General features: G+C 37.0%; 1 protein-coding gene across 2 annotated transcripts in view; it reads right to left on the minus strand.

Annotated features, from left to right (window-relative positions):
• Positions 1-296: 296 nt before the first annotated feature.
• LOC136030218 (DNA repair nuclease APEX1-like) overlaps positions 297-27,166 on the minus strand; it is an 82,609-nt gene continuing 55,739 nt past the window's right edge. For both annotated transcript variants that reach the window (XM_065709042.1, XM_065709035.1), the window contains exons 4-7: positions 19,907-20,050; positions 17,797-17,940; positions 2,585-2,765; positions 297-500 (exon numbers count right to left, since the gene is read on the minus strand). In XM_065709042.1, the coding sequence (XP_065565114.1) occupies positions 383-500; positions 2,585-2,765; positions 17,797-17,940; positions 19,907-20,050 (587 nt within the window). In that variant the 3' untranslated portion in view covers positions 297-382. The remainder of the gene's footprint in view (positions 501-2,584; positions 2,766-17,796; positions 17,941-19,906; positions 20,051-27,166) is intronic.

Raw genomic sequence — 27,166 nt, forward strand, 5'->3', positions numbered from 1 at the left:
TGCAATAGGGTTGTTTGATATGTAAATTTATGGTCTAATGTCCATCAAGATCATTTAAGTTTTTGGGATGTTTTCACGCTTTTTAAAATTTGACAAATATTCCAAGACTTGTAACTTCTCACGCGTAACCGTAATCTTAATGAATTTTACATATTTATAATCAACATTTGGTACGAATTGCCCCTCAATAACAGTTTGCTGCCACAAACTATGTGCTGAATTAACAGATATACTTTACGTAGTAGCAAAGTATACTGGTTTGTCAAAACAAAACTAAGACAGAGAAAGAAAAAGACTTGTATCTGTTGTTGTCACAAAAATTGACATTTATTGAGTCATATTAACACATAAAAAATTAGTGGTAGAAAAAGGGAAGCACGAATTATGTATGGAGCAATAAAACAATAGGACAATGATCACTACCATAGACTTCACTTCTCACAACGTGATCGCAGAGGGCAGGAAGGAATCTCTCAGAAATAACGAAGTAATCTAGTCTCCTAAAAAAAGGGAATTTAAAATACAGACGAAATATGTCAAGACTATTTCAGAGATAGTGACAAAACAAATATCCTAGTTCTACCAGAATCTTGTCAAAACCCCAATGCGCCTGAGACAAACATTGTATGACCATCCCTGAAAAAAGATCTGCGCCCACCTTTTATTTATTATATTTTTTATGAGCCTAATTTTATCTTTTAACTCGGAAATTTATTTAAATAATAGTCAAAACGTCTCCTAGCAACAAGCGCTAAACATCTACGCACACTGCTCCTACAATTGAATCACCTCTTATCTATTAAATATTTTCTTTCAAGCCTAATTTTATCTTTCTTTCGAGTCCAATATTTATTTAAATAGTAACGAAAACGACCCCTAGCAACATGTGCGAAAAATCGGCACACACTACAATCATACCACCTCCAATTTGTCTAATATTTTCTTTCTGAGCATAATTTTATCTTTCTTTCCAGTCCAGTTTTTATGTAAATAGTAACGAAAAAGACCCCTAGCAACATGTGTGAAAAATCAGCACACACTCTTACTGCAATCATACCACCTTAAATTAATTTAATATTTTCTTTCGAGCCTAATTTTATCTTTCTTTTGAGTCTAATTTTTGTCAAAATAGTAACAAAAACGACCCCTAGTAAAATATGCGAAAGATCTGTGCCCTGCTAAAATCTAATTTCCTCTTGTTTATTCGACGATCTTGTGCGTTACCTATACTAATTTATTGTGCGTCAAATGCTAATTTTATGAAAAATCGCGGATGTTCTTGGCTCAATTACACTTGACAAATATTAAACAACCCCCCTCCTTCCCAAAAAATAGCTCTATATAAGGATGAGCTTATTTGGTAACCGTAGCTCCTTTTGCATTTTTTTTTTCAAGCAAAAAACAAAAAGTGTCTTCCAACTACTTCCTATCTTATATCATACTAAGCGTCGCACTGAATTCACATAATTATCCACATAACAAGAGTTACGTACCCAAATTCAACAAAGTCAGGGTTTTTGATATCTCAAAATTTGTCTCTAAAATTCACAGTTTCATACGCGAGATAGCATCAGTAGTCATATTGTATATCTTTAATCCTGAAACTTCAAGCTATATATTAAACATATATGATCGTAATATCGTTTTCCAAAGGTAAAAACCTGCATTTCAAACCACAATTTTTCCAATAAAAGGAGGGTGAGTCTTCCGGACTAATCTTGGGACTCCTACCACCCCGAGTTGACTCACTGCAAGTTGATGTACCATGCACGAGATCTTACACCGGATTCTGTTTCTCCCTCAAAGCCCTAGATTTTTTATTTTATCTATAAACCTTCAATGCACGTGGATATATTAATGGCCTGTTTTATTAAGAAGCCACCACTCCATCTCCTCAAGCTTTAAGTTAACTAACCAAAGCTTTCTGCAGCAGTAAATTCTGATCATTCTAATACGATACTGACTATATTGAATAGGTGAGGAGTGATACCTTGAACAATCGACGATTTTAAATAAAACACTCGATGTTAGAACTTGATTCAACTACGTTGGAATGACTACTATGGAGATATTTTAGGTTGAAATACAAAGTTTTCCGCAATATTTGGATTTAAATTGCTCTTTTCTGAGTCGGACATATGTTTAAGTTTATTCTCTTGTTGTAGCAAAGTTTAACCTGCTGTCCGGATGGTACAAAATAACCTATTGAAGTACAATTTTAGTCGGAAAACCGGTACGGTTTATTTCATAGCGTTGACAACGCTGGTATGCACCCAGCTGTTGGGTCCAGGAATCATGTTTTGGCTTCTGATTTCTGCAAGAGAACCAGCACCGGAAAGCAATTATAGAAAAAAAAAGGATTTCCCAACTGGGCTCCAATCGATTCGTAATACTTTATTAGCTATTTTTAATCTTTTTTAGGCAAGCTAAGTGGTGTCTTTTTTGGTAGAAATAGGCTCAACTGACTCTTGAGTATACATATGGTGAAAAAACATAAAAAAAAGAAATACCTCATTTATATTTTTACATCACTCATGTGATGTCCGCTAAGGATTAGAAAAGAAAAAGCAAAAAGTTAACATACCATCCAACATTTTTCTTTCTAGCATTCATCATATATGTCCAAAAAGTATAAACTCCAGTTTTATCTGGGTATAACTGGCGATATGTGTCAACAAAACCTTCAGAAAGAAGGGTGCTAAAACCATCCCTCTCTATTTGTGTAAAACCAGCGTTGTTTTTGTTGGTTTTGGGGTTGGTAAGATCTGAAATATATCATTCAAATAGGAACATACAGTGATGGGATCCTAAACAACTGAAAGAAGAAGAAATTGTAACATAGTAAATGTCTAAACTTAAAAAAGAGAGAAATAAAAACTAAAATAAATATTTTGTCGATGGTTGTGACGCTGATCGATGGTTGTATAGGGCTGATGCTGATCAAACATTATTTGAAGAGTGTGATTTTTGTCGGTACTATCGACTGACAAAAGTGCCAGTCAGTTTTTAATTGCTTTTTTTTTTATTTTAGAACATAGCCTGAAGCTAGATTTTAACGGGAGCTGAATTTCGCTTCGACAATTGGATTTTATGTTCAATCAACAATGGCGTCAATTCATGCAAATGTGGGAGGGGAAGGCAAAAATATGTTTTCAAATCAAGGGGGAACCACTTTTTCGATCTCTTTTTCCATGAGAATGCAAAACAAAAACTTTTTAATGTAAAAAAAGTAATGTAAATGCCAAAAAAGGGCGTTTCTCATAATCTAGAGGGGGAAGTAAGTGCATCCCCCATCTTTGGTTTTTGAAAATACATTTTTCGTATTTTCATTGAACATTGGCTTTTTAGTATTTTCATGGAAAAAAAAATTGAAAAAACCAACAAAACCGCCCATCTACATTTTGAAAATGCATTGAAAATTGTTGTCACGCGGGAAACAATTTTTCAATGAAATATTCATTTTATTTTCTGTTTCCGGTCAGAATTGAAAATTTGTGTTTAAAGGAAATATTATCTTCCTGTTTAACCACTCTTTGAAAAATAGAGCCTTGTTGCCTTGGAAAGTTCCAAACAAGAACAAAAAATTACAGGAATTTCTCTACGCATGTGAACAAATTTAGAAGAAGAAGTATCGACATCTAATTTGAGAACTTTTTGGTTAGTGGTGCAAATGAAAGGTACAATCTATATAATAGATATTTATTTATTTCCAATGCTAGCTTTCTCTCGTTAGCAGGCATTGGGACTCAATTTTATCATAACTGAAAAAAAGGGTTTTTGGGAATTGCTAAAAATAATTTTATGAAACAAACTATTATAGATCGTTAACATCCTTCGTGTCAAAAAGAAAAAACGAAAAAATTCCCATAAATCCTCCCTATTTGGCATTTTAGATATTTTTGTATCTATTTAAAATGATATGAAAAATTTCGCACAAAGAAGTCTTAACTAACAAGCATGCGAATGTGTTCCCCGTAAGATTTTTTGTTCCCCTCCCTTCCATAGATTTTGAAAAACCCTCGTATTTGGATATTACAGTGCAAAATGACCTCTTTTTCCTATTTTCACTGCAGAGATATAAAACGATTCACGCTAGATTTTGAAAAATACATTTTTGTCCCACCCACCATCCCCAAATCCCCCATACATTTCCTTGAATTTGTGCCATTGATTTAGCATAACAATGAGAGTAATAAAGACAATATTCAAGGGGAAGCACTAAAGCTGACGAGTTACTAAAGCAGCATATGATTGAGAAAAAATACTGGTTTTTTAAAAGCTATTTTGTTGTCAGGGAGAATACAGATTACGTTAGAAATCAGGGTTCAATTATGTTTCAATCCAAAAAGATCACCAAGTCGAGTAAATTTTGAAGACACCCGTTGTGCCACCTAGAAAATGCGTTCAAAACTGTCAATTTTTCAGTAGTAGACCCAACTTGTCATTCAGAATGGGCTACTCAATAGGCTTATGAAGATTCAAGCAGTTTATATAATTCTATGCAAACACCAAATTAAAATATTTCTGGAAAACTAACAGGTCATGATAGCATATAATAGGTTCATAGATTAGAACAATAATTTGAACATTTAAGCAAGAAGTATTGCAGTGGATTGTTAGATGGATTTTGTTTTAAAAGGCCATTGTAAAAACAGAAATTAAATCTAGAGCAAGAGTGGGAACGCCCGAAAAGCCAACTTTTGGTCGCTGAATTATTAGTATTTTTTTTACCATAGAAAAATAGGAGCAGACACGAAACCCGGGCCAGTTCTATTTCAAGAAATTAAATTCTACTACCAGCAAATATCTCATGGCAAAAAAAAGTAGTAAAAATAGGTTTTAACGCTTAATTGGTAGGCTACATTTGATTGGTAAAATTGACTTTGTAAAGCATAATGAATGTCTTAGACACGTAGTACCGTCCAAAAACCAGCTTAAAGTTTCTTCCAGTTTTACTAACAAAGTAACCACAAGAGGCTTTCAATTTGAGATTACAATAAAGGAAGTTTCCAATCTTCACTCTGACAGTGGAAGCTGGAGATCTTATTTGAATGATTTGTACAAAGTTTTTTTGGATACAACAATACGCATTGAAAAAGTGTAAATCGGATTAGTGTAAAACTTCTCTGATTGGTTTAATCAAGACTTTAGACATTTCACTGTGAGACTGTTATTAATTACCTGAAACTGAATGGATTAGAACAGGTAGCTTCGCTTGGATCCTAACCTAGTTACTATGTGTTGCCAGGTGTCTATGAGGAGGGAAAAGAGATGAGAAAAATCGGTTAATAATGTCAAGATAATCGTTTATTAGAGAGGAGAAACTGCAAATTAAGGGCCGATTGTTCGTGAATTTAGCTGCTCGCAGTAGCTCAATTAACGCCCTAGAAAGCAAATTGCATGTTCCGCTCCATGTGGGTAAAAAAGGAGCTTTCTAGGTGAGCGTATTCTTTTGATTATTTATTTTAAATTTATTGGAGAGGTTCATTTGGAATGACGAAAAAACGGAAAAAGCAGCAAGAGCTTGACAGTTCTAACATTTCAAATGTCTCGGCAGGCTCATCGGTTGAAGGATTGTCAATAAAATCGTTAGCTGACAGCATAGCTATAATTTTAGCAACAGTAAAGGGCGATTCAACTTATTTAGAAGGTCTAGCGGTTAGTATGAAAGCAGTAGTAAATCGATTAACGGAAGTTGAAAAGTCAGTGACGGATTCAAATAAAGAAATATCTGAATTAAAGCCGCTCGTCTCTGCCGTAGAAGATGAAGCGTCAAATCTGAAGTTACAAATTTCGGTTTTGGCTGGTGAAAATGTGAAGTTAATAACAGAGTTGTCTACAGTTAAGCAAAACCTCCAGCGAGTAGAAAGTAAAGAAACGCGTAAGAATGTGATTTTATAGAACGTTTCGGCGAGTGACGCGGAACCAGCAAAAATGGTGTTTGAAAAGGTCATCAAAGATGGGTTAGACTATGAACATATTTGCGATTATTCATTTCTGGAATATGGAAAGGAAAAAAATACATCAAAGTTGAAATACATAATGCAGAGATTCGACTGGTATTGCTGAAAAACGCTAAAAAATTATATAGAAAAGTTGTCATGAACTTTTCTTATATTTATTTGACAGATGATATGCCACTTTCTGTAAGAGATACTCGTCGGAAATTACTGGCACTTGAAACAAAAACTATGGACTGCCAAATCCGTGAATTGGACGTTTGGGTTTCAAAGTCGGCACCACCTCTTCTGTGCATTCGACATCATGTAAATTCTCCCGTGAAAAGTATATGTCTGAGCAGATTCCAGATAATTGTTTAAGAAACATAATGATAAGTAGTAGAGATATGCCGATATGAGAATGGCCTATAAATTGTGAAAGTATGTATGAGGGCAGTAAATTATGAGGATGAGTGAATTATTTTGTGAACAATATTGGTTGTTTTGTTTGCATCATTATTTGGTTACTTATTTATTTTTAATTTATTGTAGTGCTATTAGATGAGATATTTAGTGTTTGTATTATTGTTTCTTAAGTGTGAGTTCGAATGAATAGATCTTTTTTTTCTTCTCTCTTTTCTGGCTCCTTTCGTTTGTTTGTTTTCTTTGTTATAGCAAATTATGAGAGTTGAGAGCGTGTATTTAATTATGACTGGTATTCGCCCTATTTGACTCCAGAGACCATTTATTTCTTTATTAGATAGTGGTTAGAGAACTTGTTATTCCCCTTGGGGCTCATAGCATAGTTGATTTGGAAAATCAGAGGGTAAACTTTTATGATTATTTAAATGAAAGTATTAATAGAAATCTGGATTTTATTGTTCCGGCTCCAGAGCCCCCTGAAGATACTAAATTTATATTTAATTATGATCTTAGGTGTCAGCATGGTGGGTCACATGATTTTAAGATTTTTCATTTGAATTGCCAAGGCCTCAATACAACTTTTGATTTTTTAGTTAATTTAGCTAATCTTAATTTCTTCCATGTTCTAGCTTTAACGGAGACTTGGCTGGGTGATCATAACTCTGCCCTTCTGGATATACCGGGGTACATTTTATAAAACACGGAGCCGAGAGCTACGTCAGCACGGGAGTCTTGCAGCCTATGTACGTGAAGATCTGCATGTGAAAATCCGTTATGATCTGCGCAAATATAATGAAATGGTGTGCGAAACACTAGTTCTAGAAGCTAGATTAAATAATGTTGATGCATATTTAGTAATTGTGTATAAGTCTCCCTCTAGCTCTATTCAAGAATTTTTTGAGAATTTCCATGAACAGCTGGCTAAAGTGCAATCTAGCAATAAACCTTATTTCATTCTTGGTGATTTCAACATCAACATTGGTTAATTCGGAAAAAATAGAAAAAATGAAGTATCTTTAACTTACAAACGGGTGATGGGATCTTAATGGAATTTGATGTTTGGAAGGATATCGTGTCTAAGAGCTCTTATTTTAAATCCCGACTGGATCCGGTGACACTGGGGGGAGTTGGGGGGACCTAAAATCTTGGAAAACGCTTAGAATGGAGGGATCGGGATGAAACTTGGTGGGAAAAATAAGCACAAGTCCTAGATACGTTATTGACATAACCGGAACGGATCTGCTCTGTTTGGGGGAGTTGGGGGGGGGGGTAATTCTGAAAATTAGAAAAAATGAGTTATTTTTAACTTACGAAGGAGTGATCGGATCTAAATGAAATTTGAAGTTTGGAAGAATATCGTGTCTCAGAGCTCTTATTTTAAATCCCAACTGGATCCGGTGATGTTGGGGGAAATTGAGGGGGGAACCTAAAATCTCGGAAAACGCTTAGAGTTGAGGGATCGGGATGAAACTTGGTGGGAAAAATAAGCACAAGTCCTAGATACGTGATTGACATAACCGGAACGGATCCTCTCTCTTTGGGGGAGTTGGGGGGAGGGTTAATCTGAAAAATTAGAAAACATGAGGTATTTTTAACTTACGAAGAAGTGATCGGATCTTAATGAAATTTGATTTTTGGAAGGATATCGTGTCTCAGAGCTCTTATTGTTAATCCCGACTGGATACGGTGACATTGGGGTAAGGTAGGAGGGGGGACCTAAAATCTTGGAAAACGCCTAGAGTGAAGGGATCGGGATGAAACTTGGAGGTAAAAATAATCGTAAGTCCTAGATACGTGATTAAAATAACCGGAACGGATCCGCTCTGTTTGGGGGAGTTGGGAGAGGATGGTTAATTCTAAAAAATTAAAAAAATGAGGTATTTATGACTTACGAAGGATTGATAGGATCTTAATAAAATTTAATGTTTAGAAGGATATCGTGTCTCAGACCTCTCATTTTAAATCCCGATCGGATCCGGTGAAGGAGAAATCAGGCGGGGGGGGGGAACTAACATCTTAGAAAACGCTTATAGTGGAGGGATCGGGATGAAACTTGGTGGGAAAAATAAGCACAAGTCCTAGATACGGGATTGACAGAACCGGAACGGATCTGCTCTCTTTGGGGGAGTTGGGGAGGGAGGGTTAATTCTAAGAAATTAGAAAAAATGAGGTTTTTTGACTTACGACAGAGTGATCGTATCTTAATGAAATTTAATATTTAAAAGGACCTCGAAACTCAGATCTCTTACATTAAATCCCGACCGGATCCAGTGTCATTAGGGGGGGGGGGAACGGAAATCTTGGAAAACGCTTAAAGTAGAGAGATCAGGATGAAACTTGGTGGACAAAATGAGCACAAGTCCAAGATAGGTGACTGACATAACCGGAACGGATCCACTCTCTTTGGTGGAGTTGGAGGGGGGAGTAATTCGGAATAATTAGAAAAAATAAGGTATTTGTAACTTACGATCGGGTGATCAGATCTTAATGAAAAGGATCTTGTGCTTTAGAACTGTCATTTTAAATCTCGACCAGATGCGGTGACATTGAAGGGAGTTGGAGGGGGAGACCAGAATTCTTGGAAAACGTGAAAATCGAGTTATCTTACGAATGGGCGATCGGATCTTAATGAAACTTGATATATAGAAGAATCTTATGTCTCAGATGCTCCATTTTCAATTCTGGGTTGGAGAGGGGAAACAGAAATCTTGGAAACCGGAAATCTTGGAAAACCTTAGAGTGGAGAGATCGTGATGAAACTTGATGGGAAGAATAAGCACAAGTTATAGATACGAGATTGACATTATTGGTACAGATCCGTTCTCTTTGAGGGAGCTGGGGGTTGTTAATCTGAAAAAATCTGAAAAATTGAGGTATTTTTAACTTAAGAACGGGTGACCGGATCTGAATGAAATTTGAAATAAAGAAGGAACTCATGTCTCAGAGCTCTTATTTCAAATCCCGACCAAATCTTTTGACACTGGGGGGAATTGGAGGGGGAAACCCAAAATCTCAGAAAACGCTCATAAATGTCGTAGATACGTGATTGACGTAACCAGACTGGATCCGCTCTCCTTGGTGGAGTTACGAGGTGGGGTTCAGTGCTTTGGCGAGTTTGGTGCTTCTGGACGTGCTGGGACGATGAAAATTGGTAGGCGTGTCAGGGAGCTGCACAAATTGACTTGATAAAGTCGTTTTCCCAGATTCGACCATCTGGGGGTCTAAAGGGAGAGGAAAAATAGAAAAAATGAAGTATTTATAACTTACGAGTGGGTGATCGGATCTTAATAAATTTTAATATTTAGAAGGACATCGTGACTCAGAGCTCTTATTTTAAATCCCGACCAGCATTAAGCCTCTGATTTTCCTTTTAAATCGATCTATTGATTCTTAGAATTTTGTTAGAGCTCATACCATATGAGCTCTTGGCTCTTAGCTCTTCTGGCCTCGTCACAAGTGCCATATGAGCTCTTAGCTCTTGTTTTTTGTTTTTTTTTTGTTTTGTTTTTTTTCTTTTATCTTGTATAAAATTTTTTTTTGTATCTTGGTAATTATCGCCCAATATCAGTTTTGCCAGTTATTTCTCGTCTGATTGAAAAATGTTTTAGTTCTCGGTTAACCACATTTCTTGAGACGTTTCAACTTTTAATATTAATCAGTTTTGATTCCGGAAGAATAGGAAGACGGAGGATGCATGTGTATTTTTGACAAGTATTATTAATATGGCTTTAGACAAAGGACTGAAGGTTGGTCCAGTATTTCTAGACCTAATGAAGGCTTTTGATACAGTTGACCATGGTCTACTCTGGGAAAAGTGTGAAGTTTATGGGATCCGAGGTAAAGTTCTTAATTTTCTACAGAGTTTCCTGAGTAACCGGTACCAGTTTGAACACATGAATTGCTTAAAACCTGAATTGCGTCCAGTCAGTTGTAGTGTCCCACAGGGATCTGTTATTGGCCCGATTCTTTTCCTTTTGTTTATTAATAATATGCCTAATTGTATCCATAATTGTTGTTTCAGCGTTAGTGACATGACTAAAAGTCTCCGGAATGAAACTGTGTGATTATTTGCGGATGACACAGTGGCTATCAGTGCTGCAAAGACGGAAGAATTACTCCTGACATCGTTGAAAGACAATGTGGATAGATTACATTCTTGGTTAAGAATAAATAGGCTTAAGGTTAATCTTGGTAAGTCAAAATTTGTCATTTTTTCTCGATCTCCCGTTTTTTATCCTTGGATTAATGAAATTGTTACACATTGTGGAATTTTAAAGCGTGCTTTATCGATTAAGTACCTGGGGGTTTATACAGATGAGGTTTTATCATTCAAATCGCATGTACAGTCTGTGAGTAAAAAACTTTGTCTCGTAACTTAGGTATAATGAGAAAACTTAAGCATTTTTTCCCTATATATGTCCTACGCCTCCTCTATTTTTCCCTTGTCCATCCATATAGTCTGTATTGTAGTAGCGTTTGGCCTAGTACATTTGCTTCCGTTGTCCGGCCCATACGAGTTCTTCAAAACAATTCTGTTCGTTTGTTGGTTGGCCAACAACCCCGCGACCAGTCTGCTCTACAGTAAACCTTCTGATGGAACGTATCTCACAAATTCTGTACGTTACAAGCGATCAGCACAAGGAGATGTCAGAGCCGATGCAACTGAGAGACTGCAAAGATACGCAGACGATTATCGAGTTTCTGGAAAGGGGTTCACCATTTGAGGGAGATGTTCAGTTAAGAAGCATAGCAAATGGTCTAACTGCCTATCCGTCTGCCAACGTTGATTCTGCCAAAGATGTTGGCCTAAAAGTCATTGACGCCATGTCTGGACAGCTGGTCTCTGACTTTGTGTTTCGACGAAAACAACAGGCAATCCAGATGACGACCAAGCAAAGTCCAAGCGGAGACTGCAAACGACTAGACCCGACTCTTCTTTTTCAGAGGTTTATCATGATCGCGAAAAGGATCAATCTTACGGAAACTGAGTACTTTCAACACGAACTGTGTTCCTACCCAGCGTCACTTTTTGACAGCTCCTGCATGCTCCGGACTGCGAACAAACCAGAACTTGCAAAGGCCATAGCCCAGGCGTGCAACCTTGAGAAGCATTCATTTCCCCTCTCCGAAGGCACTCGATATATCCTAGACGGAGGAGCTCTGCTGCACAGGATACCATGGACAAAAAATGAAAGATACCTGGAGATTCTAGACCATTATGCAACTTACTTGACAGGAAAGTACCCTTCTGCCACTATCGTTTTCGACGGCTACGATGGTGGGGCTTCCATAAAAGATATGACTCACTCGCAGAGGAGTCGTACAGTTGGCCGTGAGATCTTCTTCACAGCAGATATGCAGCTCAAGGTGAAGAAAGAAGAGTTCTTATCTTGCAAGAAAAACAAAGCCAGGTTTATCTGTGCTTTGGCTGATCATCTCCGTGCAAAGGATGTCTCTGTCTCCCAGGCATCAGGTGACGCAGATGTCCCGATTGTGGAAGCTGCTGTTGCCTCTTCACGGTATCACGACACTGCCGTAGTTGGGGACGATACCGATCTATTGGTTCTCTTATGCTACCACTGTGACTTGTCAAGCAAGAAACTATTCTTCGCACCTGAGCCAAAGTCAAATAAAGCTCCCCGAATATGGGACATACACACCCTGAAAGAGAAGCTGGGACAAGATACTTGTCATCTGATCCTTTTTGCTCACGCCCTGTTAGGCTGTGACTCTACTTCGCGAATCCACGGTGTGGGAAAAGGTCTTGCACTGAAGAGGCTGATAGAAGACAATGATTTCCAAAAATCAGCTGCAGTGTTCATGCAGAAGTCCGCTTCGAAGGAGGAAATCAAGACCGCTGGTGAAGACGCCCTGCTGATCATATACGGTTCGTCGAAAGGAGGGAACTTGAACAAACTCCGCAGAGAAGTTTTTGAAAAGAAAGTGACAACGGCAAACTCTTTTGTTCACCAAGAACATCTGCCACCAACTTCTGATGCAGCCAAGTTTCATAGCTATAGAGTTTTTTATCAAGTTCAGGTATGGACCGGGGAGCCTGATCCGGAACTGAAAGCCGAGGAATGGGGATGGAAGAATAAAGATGACTTCTTGTACCCATTAACAACTGACCTCCCACCCGCCCCGCGTATGCTCCTAAAGATTGTGAAGTGCTCCTGTCGTGTACAGTGTAGTTCAGCGAGGTGTAGCTGCTTTAAAAACGGCTTAGTTTGCACTCCAGCATGCAGAACCTGCAAGGGAACAATGTGTTCCAACTCCCAAAAAATCGACAGCAACAATGATGAAGAGAACCTAGAACCCTAGTCGTTAATCCATTCCAAATGAAGAAGTTGTGAAACTAGTCGGAATCTGATTCCCTATTTTGTATTTTTTTATAAGATTGATTCTATTTAATAGACTGTGAAGATTAGACACTATGGGTTGACCCTAAATAGTATACGAAGAGTGTTTTAAGTGTGATTTATGATACTGACCACTGAAAACCAGTTCGGTTTGTAATTCACTTTCCCTAATTATTTTCTAAAAAAATGTAGATCATTCATTAATGATTACGATTTTTTTCTGGTTCAGTGAACAACCTATTTGATTCTATTTTCGGTCTCAGCTCGTGATTCTACGTCAGAACCACACTTTCATTCAAGAAAATCGGGCTACAACGAAAATTGTATTTTTTAGGCGAAAAAAGTCGAAAAAATACAGTTACTTTTTTTATGGTGCTTCTTACGCTAAATCCAACTTCATTTTCGGTCTCGCCATGTTATTTTGGGTTAGAATCATACTTCAGTTCAAGAAAAACCGATGTCCACGAAAATTGCGATTTTTATTCGAATAACGGAAAAAATAGCATTAAAAGCCAAAAAACGGTTATTTTGCGTCGACTCAGAATATGCGAAAATGGATATGTTGTTCAGTTTTTTTTTCTCTACAAGACGGTGTAAAAATCATTTCTGTTGCAATTGTTGTTTCGGGTCGACCTCTTTTTGGAGCTAATTTTCCTGTACTATATCTGGATTGGACAGTTCATTATAAATTTAATGATTAATTCGGAGTATCAATAAGTCATAGGTTTAAATCACCCCCTCATAAACATCATTTAGTGTCAGAGGATAATAAATTGTTGAATGTTTTGCTTTGAATTGAACTAGTTTGACTGATTATACTCCATAAATTTGACTTTGAACGAGTAACAGCATAATCCGGTACCTACGGAAAAAGCGCGATGAAATGGAATGTTAGTGCTCAAGGTTAGTAACTTCCCTGTGTGTCATCATTTGCATGGAAAGGTGAAGTAGGGAAAAAGAAATGAATGAAGAAGGGAAAATAGAAAAGGATCAACAGCCTGTTTATGTCCGTGAATTAAGATTTATGATTATGGATGTATTTTTGATGTGATCAAACTTGGTTGTTTTGGCCTATAGTTTCTGATGCGATTATACTTGGTTTACTTGGCCTATAATTTATGAGTTTCTGGAGGTATCTTTGTGCTAAATAGCAGTATTAGCCGTACCCTTGATTGGGGAATAATGCATTGAACGTAGGCACTGGCCAGGATAATAATCTGATACTCCTTTTCCGGTAAGACCGTTTAGTATATTTTTACATAAATATAGGGAAAAGAAAAAAAAACAGAAAAGAAACGAAAATGCATCAAGTGATGATAGCCCATCAAATCGCTCCATGTTTGATATTTTGGATGCATCAAGTGGTTTAAATGCAGTGTTTTCGAAAGTTAATGATGAGTTATCTTTTAAAATCTTTGGCTGATAGTTTCGCTCAGATGTTAGAAATTGTAAAAGATAATAGGAAGGTTTTGGAGTCAATTGATAGTAGATTAAAAACTTTGGAATGCTGTTTTTCAACAGTGGAATCTGGACATACAAATTTAAACACAAAAGTTAATCGTATTGATTCTGATGTTACTGGCATGAAAAGCGAAGTTGATGAACTCAAGAAACATCTCTGTGTTGTCTCGGAAGAGGCTCGTTTCTTCAGAGATTCTACCTCTAATTTATGAAACCGCCTAGTGTCCCTTGAATATAGATCTAATGACAGCAACCTAATTGTATGGAATGTTCCGTGTGAAACCCAAAATGAAGCTAAAGTCATTTTTGAAAAAAAAATGTGAGGACGGTCTGCAGATGTCTGAAGGTGTTGAAAGTAAAGTAAAAGTCGCCAGACAAAGTTGTTATGTGCGGCAAAACCACTTGGGGTCTTAAACCATTTGCCCTTAGAAAGTTACATAAAGCTGCTATTGAACCCATCATTTTATATGCAATACCTGTGGTTGTCAGCGCTAAATAAAAAGAAAATTGTAAAAATGTTAGTATCTGTCCAAGAATTTCTATGGTATTAATTTCTAAAGCTTTTTTATCCGCTAAAACTGAGATAATAATGGCTTTAGCAGGATACCTTCCTATAGACTTTAGAGCCGAAGAGACAGCTCTCACCAGATAACTAAAGAGAGGAAAGCCTGATTATTGGCCATCCCTGAATAATTTAAATAGCCATAAGTTAAATGAACATACATATTATACTGACTCGCAAGCAAATTATGTATTCGGTAACTCCCTTTTCTTCCTCTAATACTATAAATGAAATTCGGAAAACTTTACGCATAACCTATAACCTATATACCATAACCTATATATGAAATGGTATGAAATATTCTGCAATGTTTTAAGCCCTGGACCCTCAAGTTTTTTCTGATAATAATAACCTTCTTCAAGTTGCAAAAACTTTTCCTAATCATAAACTGACACAAACTGTTATCGGTCACTGTAAATTAGCTCATTTTTATATAGAATTAATAAAAGTAATAGTTCCACTTGTGATTGTGGTGATGAAGAGACTTTATATCATTATCTTTGAATGTAAAGTTTTTGAAAATGTCCTAGCCGAATTGCAATTTAGATTACAAGAGTTTTCTTATACTGATATTTTTGATATTAATGTTATTTAGTTTATTAAAGAGGCTCAATATGCCGTTCTAGCACACTCGAATCAAACAGTTCGTGGTAACGAACTGGTAAGGAGCGTCCCGGCTCAATAGTAACCGAAACTCTAAAAAATGGAATTTTGATACCAATAATTACATAAAAAGAATCGTATTTCAATGCTGATTTTAAATATATAAGTTTCATCAAGATCAGTTCAACCTATCAAAAGTTACGAGCCTGAGAAAATTTGCCTCATTTTAGAAAATAGGGGGAAACACCCCCTAAAAGTCATACAATCTTAACGAAAATCACACCATCAGATTCAGCGTATCAGAGAACCTTATTGTAGAAGTTTCAAGCTCCTATCTACAAAAATGTGGAATTTCGCATTTTTTGCCAGAAGACATATCACGGATGCGTGTTTTTTTGTTTTTTTGTTTGTTTTTTCTGTTGTTGTTTTTTTCCCAGGGGTGATCGTATCGACCGAGTGGTCCTAGAATGTCACGAAAGAGCTCATTCTAAAGGAAATTAAAAGTTCTAGTGCCCTTTTTAAGTGACCAAAATAATTGGAGGGCACCTAGGCCCCCTCCCACACTCATTTTTCCCCAAAAGTCACCGGATCAAAATCCTGAGATAGCCATTTTATTCACCATAGTCGAAAAACCTAATAACTATGTCTTTAGGGACGACTTACTCCCCTGCAGTCCCCGTGGGAAGGGGCTGCAAGTTACAAAGTTTGACCTGTGTTTACATATAGTAATGATTACTGGGAAGTGTACAGACGTTTTAAGGGGGATTTTTGGTATAGGGGGGAGAGTTGAGGGGGGGGGGGGGGTTACGCGGGAGGATATTTCCATGGAGAAACTTCTCATGGGGAAGAGCATTTCAATGAAGGGGGCGCAGGATTTTCTAGCATTACTTGAAAAAACAAGGAAAAAAAAATATGAAAAGTTTTTTCTAGTGAAAGTAAGGAGCAGCATTAAAACTTAAAACGAACAAAAATTATTACACATGTGAGGGGTTTACCTCCTCTTTACGCTAAAGTATTTTTAGTAATTTCAACTATTTATTCTACGGCCTTTGTGATTCAGAGGTCATTCTTAAGGAATTGGGACAAGATTTCAGCTTTAGTGTAGAGAGCGAGGTATCGACGACGGTTGAGCAAACGTTTGTAAAAAACTAAAGGTTCTAGTTGCTTTTTTAAGTAATCAAAAATTGGAGGACAACTAGGCCTCCTCCCTCGCTCCTTTTTCTCAAAATCTTCTGATTAATTGCAATTAATTAACATGCAAATTTCGTTTTAATTATTTATGTGCGGAGAGTCAAGATCAAAACATACATTAATTCAAAAACGTCCAGAAATTAAATAAAAAAAAAAAGTTTTTTTAAATGAAAGTAAGGAGTAACATTAAAACTTAAAACGAACAAAAATTATTCTGTATATGAAAGGGGCTTTTCCTCCTCAACACCCCGCTCTTTACGCTAAAGTTTCTTACTGTTTTAAAAATAGAGTGAAGAGAAAGAGTCAAACTTTAGCGTAAAGAGCGAGGCTTTGAGGAGGAAAAGCCCCTTTCATATACGGAATAGTTTTTGTTCGTTTTAAGTTTTAATGTTGCTCCTTACTTTCATTTAAAAAAACTTGTTTTTTTTTATTTAATCAAACAAAGAGACTGGATATTGTGTATTATTTTTTCCCTTTGTACTATTTAGTAGATTGTATTTTGTAGCTGTATTTGTGATATAATCTATGTGTTGTATTTTGTAGATTAGATAGTGAAATACTCTGTACGGGTTTAATCACTCAATAAAATCATTCAAGTCTCAGACGTTTCTATCGAGACATTCTCTCTTACCTTTACGTTAGAGACCGACTTTTTCATATTCCTTTAACACAAAAATTTAATTTTCAAGACATAAAAATCAACAAGCCCACAAAATCTGCAAAAGGGGGTTCAACTCAAAGTTGGAAACATCCAAACTTTCGCTACTAGATGGCAACTGAAACGCTAGCTTATGGAATTTTTCCATAGATGGCTCCCTAGTTAAATGCAAATGACGAACCTGTGCTGTGGCAAGCCTGGGCCGGTTTCCCCTACAATATTTAACATTTTAAATCTCAAGAGGAGTAACTTTTTAAGGGGGGGGGGCAAACCTTCAGGCTGAACACCCACCTTCCCCTTACAAAACTCTAAAATCAAAAGTTGCACATTCGAAACTTACTAACCGATTTGACAAGTTAAAAGAATGAAATTAGAAAAGACTTGCCTGAACCATTAGCCAGAAATGTTTAAAGACAACATGCGCATCAGGTTTCTAATAAAACCTCAAATCTTCGGGTATATACCATTTGTTTGAGACACGCCAATATTGTTTTTCAGTTCTTATAATCTTTGATTTTCACAATATTTACCAAATAAACTTGGACTAAATATCAAGTTATTGCTAAGAACACAAAACTGCTAAAAAAAATTTAAACCTACCAATTTCCTTATGAGATACGTTTAAATCACCACAAAGAACAACTGGTTTTGTCTGATCCAGTCTTTTTAAGTATTCTCGAAATAGTTGATCCCATTCTGTTCTTTCCTTCAGCCTCACAAGACCTCTTCCAGCATTTGGTACGTCTGAAAAAGAAATATCTTCCATTTAGATGCTCATTATATATAGTTTTGGGTTTATAGAGTTGATCCTAATCAAATTTCTCTGTTAAAATTAAACTAGAAACACCATCCCTAGCTACTTCTTCTATGAAATTTATCCACCAATATCATATAATTTCTTGTAAAAATCTGGTAATATTTTTATTAGTATTCATTCATAAATACCTAACCAAACTTAATTTAAACTCCTTTATTTAAAATTGTCTATGTATACCACAGAAGTGAGGGGTTTAAAAACCAAATCCTGCAATCTATATTAAACCTGTTTCCCGTAGAGCGATAGACCTGAAAGTTCGCATATACATTGATTTCTCATTAAAATACATGCTAGTGGTCTCGTGACCCCTCAAATAACCCCCTCGTTCTTCACAGTTAAATTTAGGGTGAGGCATTTACAAAGGAAAAAAGTTTAATAGGAAATTAAAATACTTGTTCGTATCAGAGGATTATCTTCAGTTACTAAGCTTGATTGGAGTTTTCAATGGAAAGCAGGCATGGTCAATTCAGCAGGCTGAATTCGTCTTATAGCAACCAACAGCTTTTTCAATCTTACCAAACAAGTTCCACCATTCCGATACTACTTATCCGAAAAGCCCGATTACTTCCTTAGCATTTCAAGAGACGTAAACAACGTCAACGGCTAAGACGATCACTACTTAAAACGATCTGGATTACGGATCGGATAAGTTACGCCTGCTAGCTCTGGAAACTGTAGCATAAGTGATTTCATATGGAAACAAAAACTTTAATTTGTTTTGAAAAACTAAAAAACGTATGAAATTATAAACAGAGAACAAAAAAGGTGAGTAGGTGTTAAATGTAACACACCCTCAGGGATTTGTAAATAAGCTGTGTTCCAGTTGAGTACGCGTGATTAATGTTGTTACTCGCCTAGTTTTCCTTAGGGTTTGAAATGACAAGTTCCTGGATAAATATTTGAAGCTATTTTACACAGATTACATCCGTGTAAGTTGGTCTTAAACGGATAAGTCGGATAAAGGAATGCTCAAACGCACTGAAAGTTAATGTTCCAGAAAACTCTTCAATATTTAAAAACATGTATAAAATATCTTATGAGTATGGGCAAAAATTTAAGACATGATTTTCCAAAAAGTGCAACAAAAATGTATAAAGAAAATTGCTTGTGCCTCCAAATGTAATATTATTTCAAAATGATTTCTCTTGCTACCAGGAAAATTTTGCTCGTAACGTCCTTCACAAAATAGATTGTTCATTCCCATTGAGATTTCTGATAGTTTTGATGTTTTCTAATTATTTTATCCACTATTTAAATGGTGTATTATTGATTAGTTTTGTCGAGTCTTTAAAAGTATTCTTCTAATTCTTCTTTTATTCTGCTTCTACGTTTCTTCGTTCATCAGGAATTAGAATTTACTATATTAAGGCAGTTTTGATTGGGCTGCACAGCTGTATTATACAGAGGAGCTTGCTCTTTTGGCACTTCGAGTAATAAAAATGAGGTTTAGATGCGAGTACTTTTTATCTTCTATCTTTTTATCTATTGTTTTTTGCATTCTGACTGCAAACTAAAAATGATTTTTGGATGTGAAACAAAAATGTTCAGACCATGACTATCTTTATTTCGGTTGTCTGTGTTTAATTGCCTTTGTCTCTATTCAAAATTCTGCACGTTTCTATAAAAATAAATTAACCTGTTTCCCAAAATTTTGAAAAAAGCGATGCAATAAAATAAGCAAAATTCAACTTACAAGCGTTGACAAGGAAAAAGTTCTCAAATTCCGCTGTAATGACTCTTCCTTCTTTATCGTGAAGAGTAATTTATAGGTTGTCTTTGTTTAATTGCCTTTGTCTCTATTAAAAGTTCTGCACGTTTCTATAAAATTAAATTAACCTGTTTTCCAAAATCTTGAAAAAAGCGATGCAATAAAATAAGGAAAATTCAACTTACAAGCGTTGACAAGGAAAAAGTTCTCAAATTCCGCTGTAATGACTCTTCCTTCTTTATCGTGAGTTCCATCACCAATGCCGTTCTTTATATAGATTGGCTTTATTTTTGAATAAATTCCCACACCAGCATAACCATCAGTGCCACCTTCGATAAAATTACAAGCGTAAATCATAATATATACCTTTTTACTGGTTCAAAATGGACAAATAACTAATCCTAGACCACAGGCTATGCTTTTAGAGGAAATCTTATCTAATACAATCACTTTCCATTTCTTACAAAGGAACTTTCTTAACAGTCACACGTTGCTACAATCTCAGAAGAAAGAAGATTCAACTTAAGCTAAACCTATATTTAATACAGTATTTCAGAAAAATACTCATGCTGACTTCTATAGCTCATTTGCCTGAAGTGGAAACATTTTTTTTTCAAAAACTGTTTCAAATAAATTGGGCCGTGGTATTTCCATATATTTGTAGATTCTTAAAGCCTAGCACTTTGCTGAAAAATAGGCTTGCTAAAGTTTTCTTTTTGGCAAATTAAGATTAAATAGTAAGATATATTGAGTTCAAGGCCGGTAAAAGACTATTGAAAGGTTTACAAATGAGCCTTATTTTCTAAATGAGCCTTACATAATGGATTGATATATTTCAATCATTATCAGTGGGGACCTTATTAATTTCATCGAATACGTCTGAAACCTAGTAAAGAACAAACCACGGCACATAGCAATTAAAATTGTACACAAGGGATCGAATTAATTCATTACTTTTACGAAAATAAGGCACATTTTCTCAGGATCATAACATTTGATGGGTAAAACTAAACTTGATAAAACTTAGATATTTAAAATTAGCATAAAAATCCGATCCCTTTGATACTTATTGAACTTTTTTGTTAATTATCAAAAGATGATGCTGGTAGCTTAGGTGTTGTGATCCTATGGTCTCGAGTCCGAACTTCACCCGTGGCAACTGTTTTTGTTAATTATAAATGGATGATGCTGGTTTTCTAGGAAAGTAAGGTTTTATTTCAAATTTATAGTTTTCTAGTAATATTCAGTTATAATAGGCTTTACTATTTGTTCCTTACTTTAATTATATGTAACTAATATTTCATGAGTCTCTAATGGTACAATTGAAAGCATACCCACTTGTCACGCGGAAGCTTTTGCCCTTGAGCTTTGTTGATGGTGATTGCTAATCGAACATTCCCTGTGTCCCCGTCGTCATTTATATATCCCCGTGCCCCCGGCGTCCCCGTTGTAGTTGTGTCCCTGTGACCCGGTCGTCATTTATATTCCCTGTGTCCCGGTCGTCATTTGTGTCCCGGTGTTTTTTTCTTTTTGGTTTTTTACCTTTTTTATTTTTCTCCTTTTTTAAAAGTTTTTTCTTTTTAGGTTTTTTTTCTTTTTTTAACTTTTTTCGCACCATATTAGTTACGCACCATTGTAGTTGTGTCCCTGTGTCCCACCTGTGAATATAGATATATATATATATATATATATATATATATATATATATATATATATATATATATATATATATATATATATATATATATATATATATATATATATATATATATATATATATATATATATATATATATATATATATATATATATATATATACTAGCTGTTGGGGTGGCGCTTCGCGCCACCCCAACACCTAGTTGGTGGGGGCGCTTCGCGCCCCCCCAAGCCCCCCCGCACGCGTAAGTCGTTACGCGCCATATCAGTTATGCGCCATTGTAGTTGTGTCCCTATGTCCCACCTGTGAATATATATATATATATATATATATATATATATATATATATATATATATATATATATATATATATATATATATATATATATATATATATATTTTTAACTACGTAAAACTTGCGAATATACAACATTCTTTGCTGTCCCATCGTCTGTGCATATAAATAGATTGTCAGGTTTACCGACTCTTGAACATGCAACGCATAATGGTCCATGGGAAAACAATCCGTATTCAGATCTATACCTCATGATTCTATTGATTGCCCTTGAGCTTTGTTGATGATGATAGCTAATCGACCATTTCCTTTGTTGCCGTCGTCATTTATATATCCCCCTGTGCCCCCCGGCGTCCCCGTTGTAGTTGTGTCCCTGTGTCCGGGTCGTCATTTATATTCCCTGTGTCCCCGTCGTCATTTGTGTCCCGGTGTCCCAGTCTGTGATTTCTATTTGAGTGTCCCGGGCGTCATTTATATTTGTCAGGATATTGTAGGGCATCGTAGCATCGATGAGTTTAAGCAATTCTTGTCAACTGATTGTTTCGCCTATAAAGAATATTATCTCGAGGTGAGAACTGATCACCGACCACAACGATTGCCACTTTGTTGATAGTTGCGTATCAGGAGGCATCAATTCGATTGCTGTTTTTAAGCAGAAGCACTAAATTATTATTTTTGTGGAAAAGATGATATATATAAATATATATATATACTAGCTGTTGGGGTGGCGCTTCGCGCCACCCCAACACCTAGTTGGTAGGGCGCTTCGCGCCCCCCCAAGCCCCCCCGCGCGCGTAAGTCGTTACGCGCCATATTTGTTACGCGCCATTGTAGTTGTGTCCCTGTGTCCCACCTGTGAATAGAGATAGATATAAATATATGTTTTTAACTACGTAAAACATGCGAATATACAACATTCTTCGCTGTCCCATTGTCTGTCCATATAAATAGATTGTCAGGTTTACTGACTCTTGAACATGCAACATATAATTGTCCATGGGAAAAACAATCCGTATTCAGATCTATACCTCATTATTCTAATGATGTGTCCCTGTGTCCCGGTCGTCATTTATATTCCCTGTGTCCCGGTCGTCATTTGTGTCCCGGTGTCCCGGTCGTCATTTGTGTCCCGGTGTCCCGGTCTGTAATTTCTATTCGAACAATCCCTGTGTCCCGGTCGTCATTTATATATCCCGCCTGTGCCCCCGGCGTCCCCGTTGTAGTTGTGTCCCTGTGTCCCGGTCGTCATTTATATTCCCTGTGTCCCGGTCGTGATTTGTGTCCGGGTGTCCCAGTCTGTAATTTCTCTTTGAGGTTCCCGGTCGTCACTTATATTCCCTCTGTCTCGGTCGTCATTTGTGTCCCGGTCTGGCGCTTCGCGCCACCCCAACACCTAGTTGGTGAGGCGCTTCGCGCCACCCCAACACCTAGTTGGTGAGGCGCTTCGCGCCCTCCCAAGCCCCCCCCCGCGCGCGTAAGTCGTTACGCGCCATATTAGTTACGCGCCATTGTAGTTGTGTCCCTGTGTCCCACCTGTGAATAGAGATAGATATAAATATATGTTTTTAACTACGTAAAACATGCGAATATACAACATTCTTCGCTGTCCCATTGTCTGTGCATATAAATAGATTGTCAGGTTTACTGACTCTTGAACATGCAACATATAATTGTCCATGGGAAAAACAATCCGTATTCAGATCTATACCTCATTATTCTAATGATGTGTCCCTGTGTCCCGGTCGTCATTTATATTCCCTGTGTCCCGGTCGTCATTTGTTTCACGGTGTCCCAGTTTGTAATTTCTCTTTGAGTGTCCCGGTCGTCATTTATATTCCCTGTGTCCCGGTCGTCATTTGTGTCCCGGTGTCCCGGTCTGTAATTTCTATTCGAACAATCCCTGTGTCCCGGTCGTCATTTATATATCCCGCCTGTGCCCCCGGCGTCCCCGTTGTAGTTGTGTCCCTGTGTCCCGGTCGTCATTTATATTCCCTGTGTCCCGGTCGTGATTTGTGTCCGGGTGTCCCAGTCTGTAATTTTTCTTTGAGGTTCCCGGTCGTCACTTATATTCCCTCTGTCTCGGTCGTCATTTGTGTCCCGGTCTGTAATTTCTCTTTGAGTGTTTTTTCTTTTTAGTTTTTTTTTAGTTTTTTACCTTTTTTCTTTTTTCAGTTTTCTTTTTCTTCTTTATTTTTCAGCGTCACTATGAAGTACATATCGACGAACCTTTGTTTTTTTAACTTAAATCTGGTAGGCATTGATGACCTTATCCAAGTCAAAATCCCAAACCCAATCATCATCGCCATCATTTTCAGTTTTGATATGTTTTGACTCTCGCTGTCCAGGTGGATTTTCATCTAACTGCGCGGTTTTGCGTTCTTTAGCCGCAAGCCTGTTTTCTTGCTGTTCTTGTGATTCCTCGGAACGCTTTCTTTTCTTACTTTCTCAATCAGCAGCAAGTTTTTTGGCATAAACTCTTTGAGCAGCTTCCTCGGCTGTTGCCATTGTAGTTTCTTCAGTCATTTTACAATTAAACATTTTTCCGTGAACAAATGTCTTAAATACCGTTAATGACGTCACCGTCAAAGCAAAAATGACGACAACTAATTTCATGACGTCAGTCAACACAGAAACATGACGTCACCTGATCCACAGACAGACAGACAACTTATTTTTATATATATAGATATATGTTTTTAACTACGTAAAACTTGCGAATATACAACATTCTTTGCTGTCCCATCGTCTGTGCATATAAATAGATTGTCAGGTTTACCGACTCTTGAACATGCAACGCATAATGGTCCATGGGAAAACAATCCGTATTCAGATTTATACCTCATGATTCTATTGATTGCCCTTGAGCTTTGTTGATGGTGATTGCTAATCGACCATTTCCTTTGTTGCCGTCGTCATTTATATATCCCCCTGTGCCCCCCGGCGTCCCCGTTGTAGTTGTGTCCCTGAGTCCGGGTCGTCATTTATATTCCCTGTGTCCCCGTCGTCATTTGTGTCCACCGTCATAGCAAAAATGACGACAACTAACTTCATGACGCCAGTCGACACAGAAACATGACGTCACCTGATCCACAGACAGACAACTTATTTTTACATATACAGATAGATATAATTCTAAAATTGTCAGGTAATTTTCTATTTTGAAATAAAAACTAAAATTTATTGCTCAGACAACATAAATATTTTTGATATTTACATAATAGCTTTAGTGGTTCTGGACTGAAAACTAAATATGCTAATCAAATTGGGAATTTCAATCTTTTAGGTTGAAAAAGCAGATCCATTGGAATCATGAGAATGCGTGGAATAAGAAAAGCCTCACCCTCAAAAGGCCCTGTCAAGATTGTTGCCTCTATTACGTTATAACAGACATAACACGTCATTTGTGTCCCGGTCTGTAGTTTCGTTAGTCGACAAACATGACGTCAGTCGACACACAAACATGACGTCAGTCGACAGACGGACAAACAACTTATTTATATATATATATATATATATATATATATACGTTTGTAAAACTTGTGAATATACAACATTCTTCGCTGTCCCATCGTCTGTGCATATAAATAGATTGTCAGGTTTACCGACTCTTGAACATGCAACATATAATTGTCCATGGGAAAAACAATCCGTATTCAGATCTATACCTCATTATTATAATGATTGCCCTTGAGCTTTGTTGATGGTGATTGCTAGTCGAACATTCCCTATGTCCCGGTCGTCATTTATATACCCCCCCTGTGTCACCCGGCGTCCCCGTTGTAGTTGTGTCCCTGTGTTCCGGTCGGCATTTATATTCCCTGTGTCCCGGTCGTTATTTGTGTCCCGGTGTCCATGTCTGTAATTTCTCTTTGAGTGTCCCGGTCGTCATTTGTGTCCCGGTGTCTCGGTCTGTAATTTCATCAGTCGACAAACATGACGTCAGTCGACAAACAACTTCATGATGACATACATCTCAATCCTTATAATGACGTCAGTCGACAAACATGACGTCAGTCGACACACAAACATGACGTCAGTCGACACACAAACATGACGTCAGTCAACAGACAAACAACTTATTTATATATATATAGATAGATGTATAAACGGCTCCATAATTTTTCGGGAAAATTTGCATCATGGGATATTCTGGCCTTAAAAAGGATCTAGATAGGTCAGAAGTTTGAGAAAAATCTTTAAGGGCCTTAATTTTGGTGTTTGTAAAAGACGTAATGTAGTAAAAATTGCAATGACGTCATGACACTAGCCACACCTATGCATAAAAATTGAATATTTTCATGTATGGAGAAGTTTATATCTAATTCCTTGAACAGTACACAAGAGCTAAGAGCTCATATGGCACTTGTGACGAGGCCGTCACATGGTATGAGCTCTAGCAAAATTCTAAGAATCATTGATTTGAAAGGAAAATCAGGCTTAATGCCGGTCGGGATTTAAAATCAGAGCTCTGAGTGACGAGGTCCTTCTAAATATCAAAATTCATTAAGATCCGATCACCCACTCGTAAGTTAAAAATACCTCATTTTTTCTAATTTTTCCTCTCCCTTCAAGCACCCCAGATGGTCAAATCAAGGAAAACGACTTTATAAAGTCAATTTTTGCAGCTCCCTGACACGCCTACCAATTTTCATCGTCCTAGCATGTCCAGAAGCACCAAACTCGCCAAAGCACTGAACCCCACCCCCAAACTCCCCCAAAGAGAGCAGATCCAGTACGGTTACGTCAATCACGTATCTACAACATCTGCTTATTTTACCCGCCAAGTTTCATCCCGATCTCTCCATTCTAAGTGTTTTCCAAGATTTTCGGTTTCCCCCTCCAACTCCCCCCAATGTCAACAGATATGGTCGGGATTTGAAATAAGAGCTCTGAGACATGAGTTCCTTCTAAATATAAAATTTCATTAAGATCCAGTCACCCGTTCCTAAGTTAAAAATATCTCAATTTTTCTAATTTTTCCAAATTAACACCCCCCAGCTCCCCAAAGAGAATGGATCCGTTCCAATTATGTCAATAACATATCTATAGCTTGTGCTTATTCTTCCCATTAAGTTTCATATCGATCTCTTCACTCTATGCGTTTTCCAAGATTTCTGTTTTCCCCCTCCAACCCCCCATGTCCTCGGATCCGATTCGAATTGAAAATGGAGCTTCTGAGACATAAGATCCTTCTATATTAAGTTTTATTAAGATCCGATCACCCATTCGGAAGATAAAGATACCTTAATTTTCACGTTTTCTAAGAATTCTGGTGTCCCCTCCAACTCCCCCCAATGTCACCGGATCTGGTCGGGATTTACAATGAGAGCTCTAAAGCACAAAATCTTTATAATATCAAATTTCATTAAGATCTGATCACCCGTTCGTAAGTTACAAATACCTCATTTTTTCTAATTTTTCAAAATTCCCCCCCCCCAACTCAACCAAAAAAAGAGCGGATCCCGTTATGTCAGTCACGTATCTTGGACTTG

This window comes from Artemia franciscana, chromosome 1, assembly GCF_032884065.1.
Source record: "Artemia franciscana chromosome 1, ASM3288406v1, whole genome shotgun sequence".
In the NCBI taxonomy this organism is placed as follows: domain Eukaryota; kingdom Metazoa; phylum Arthropoda; class Branchiopoda; order Anostraca; family Artemiidae; genus Artemia; species Artemia franciscana.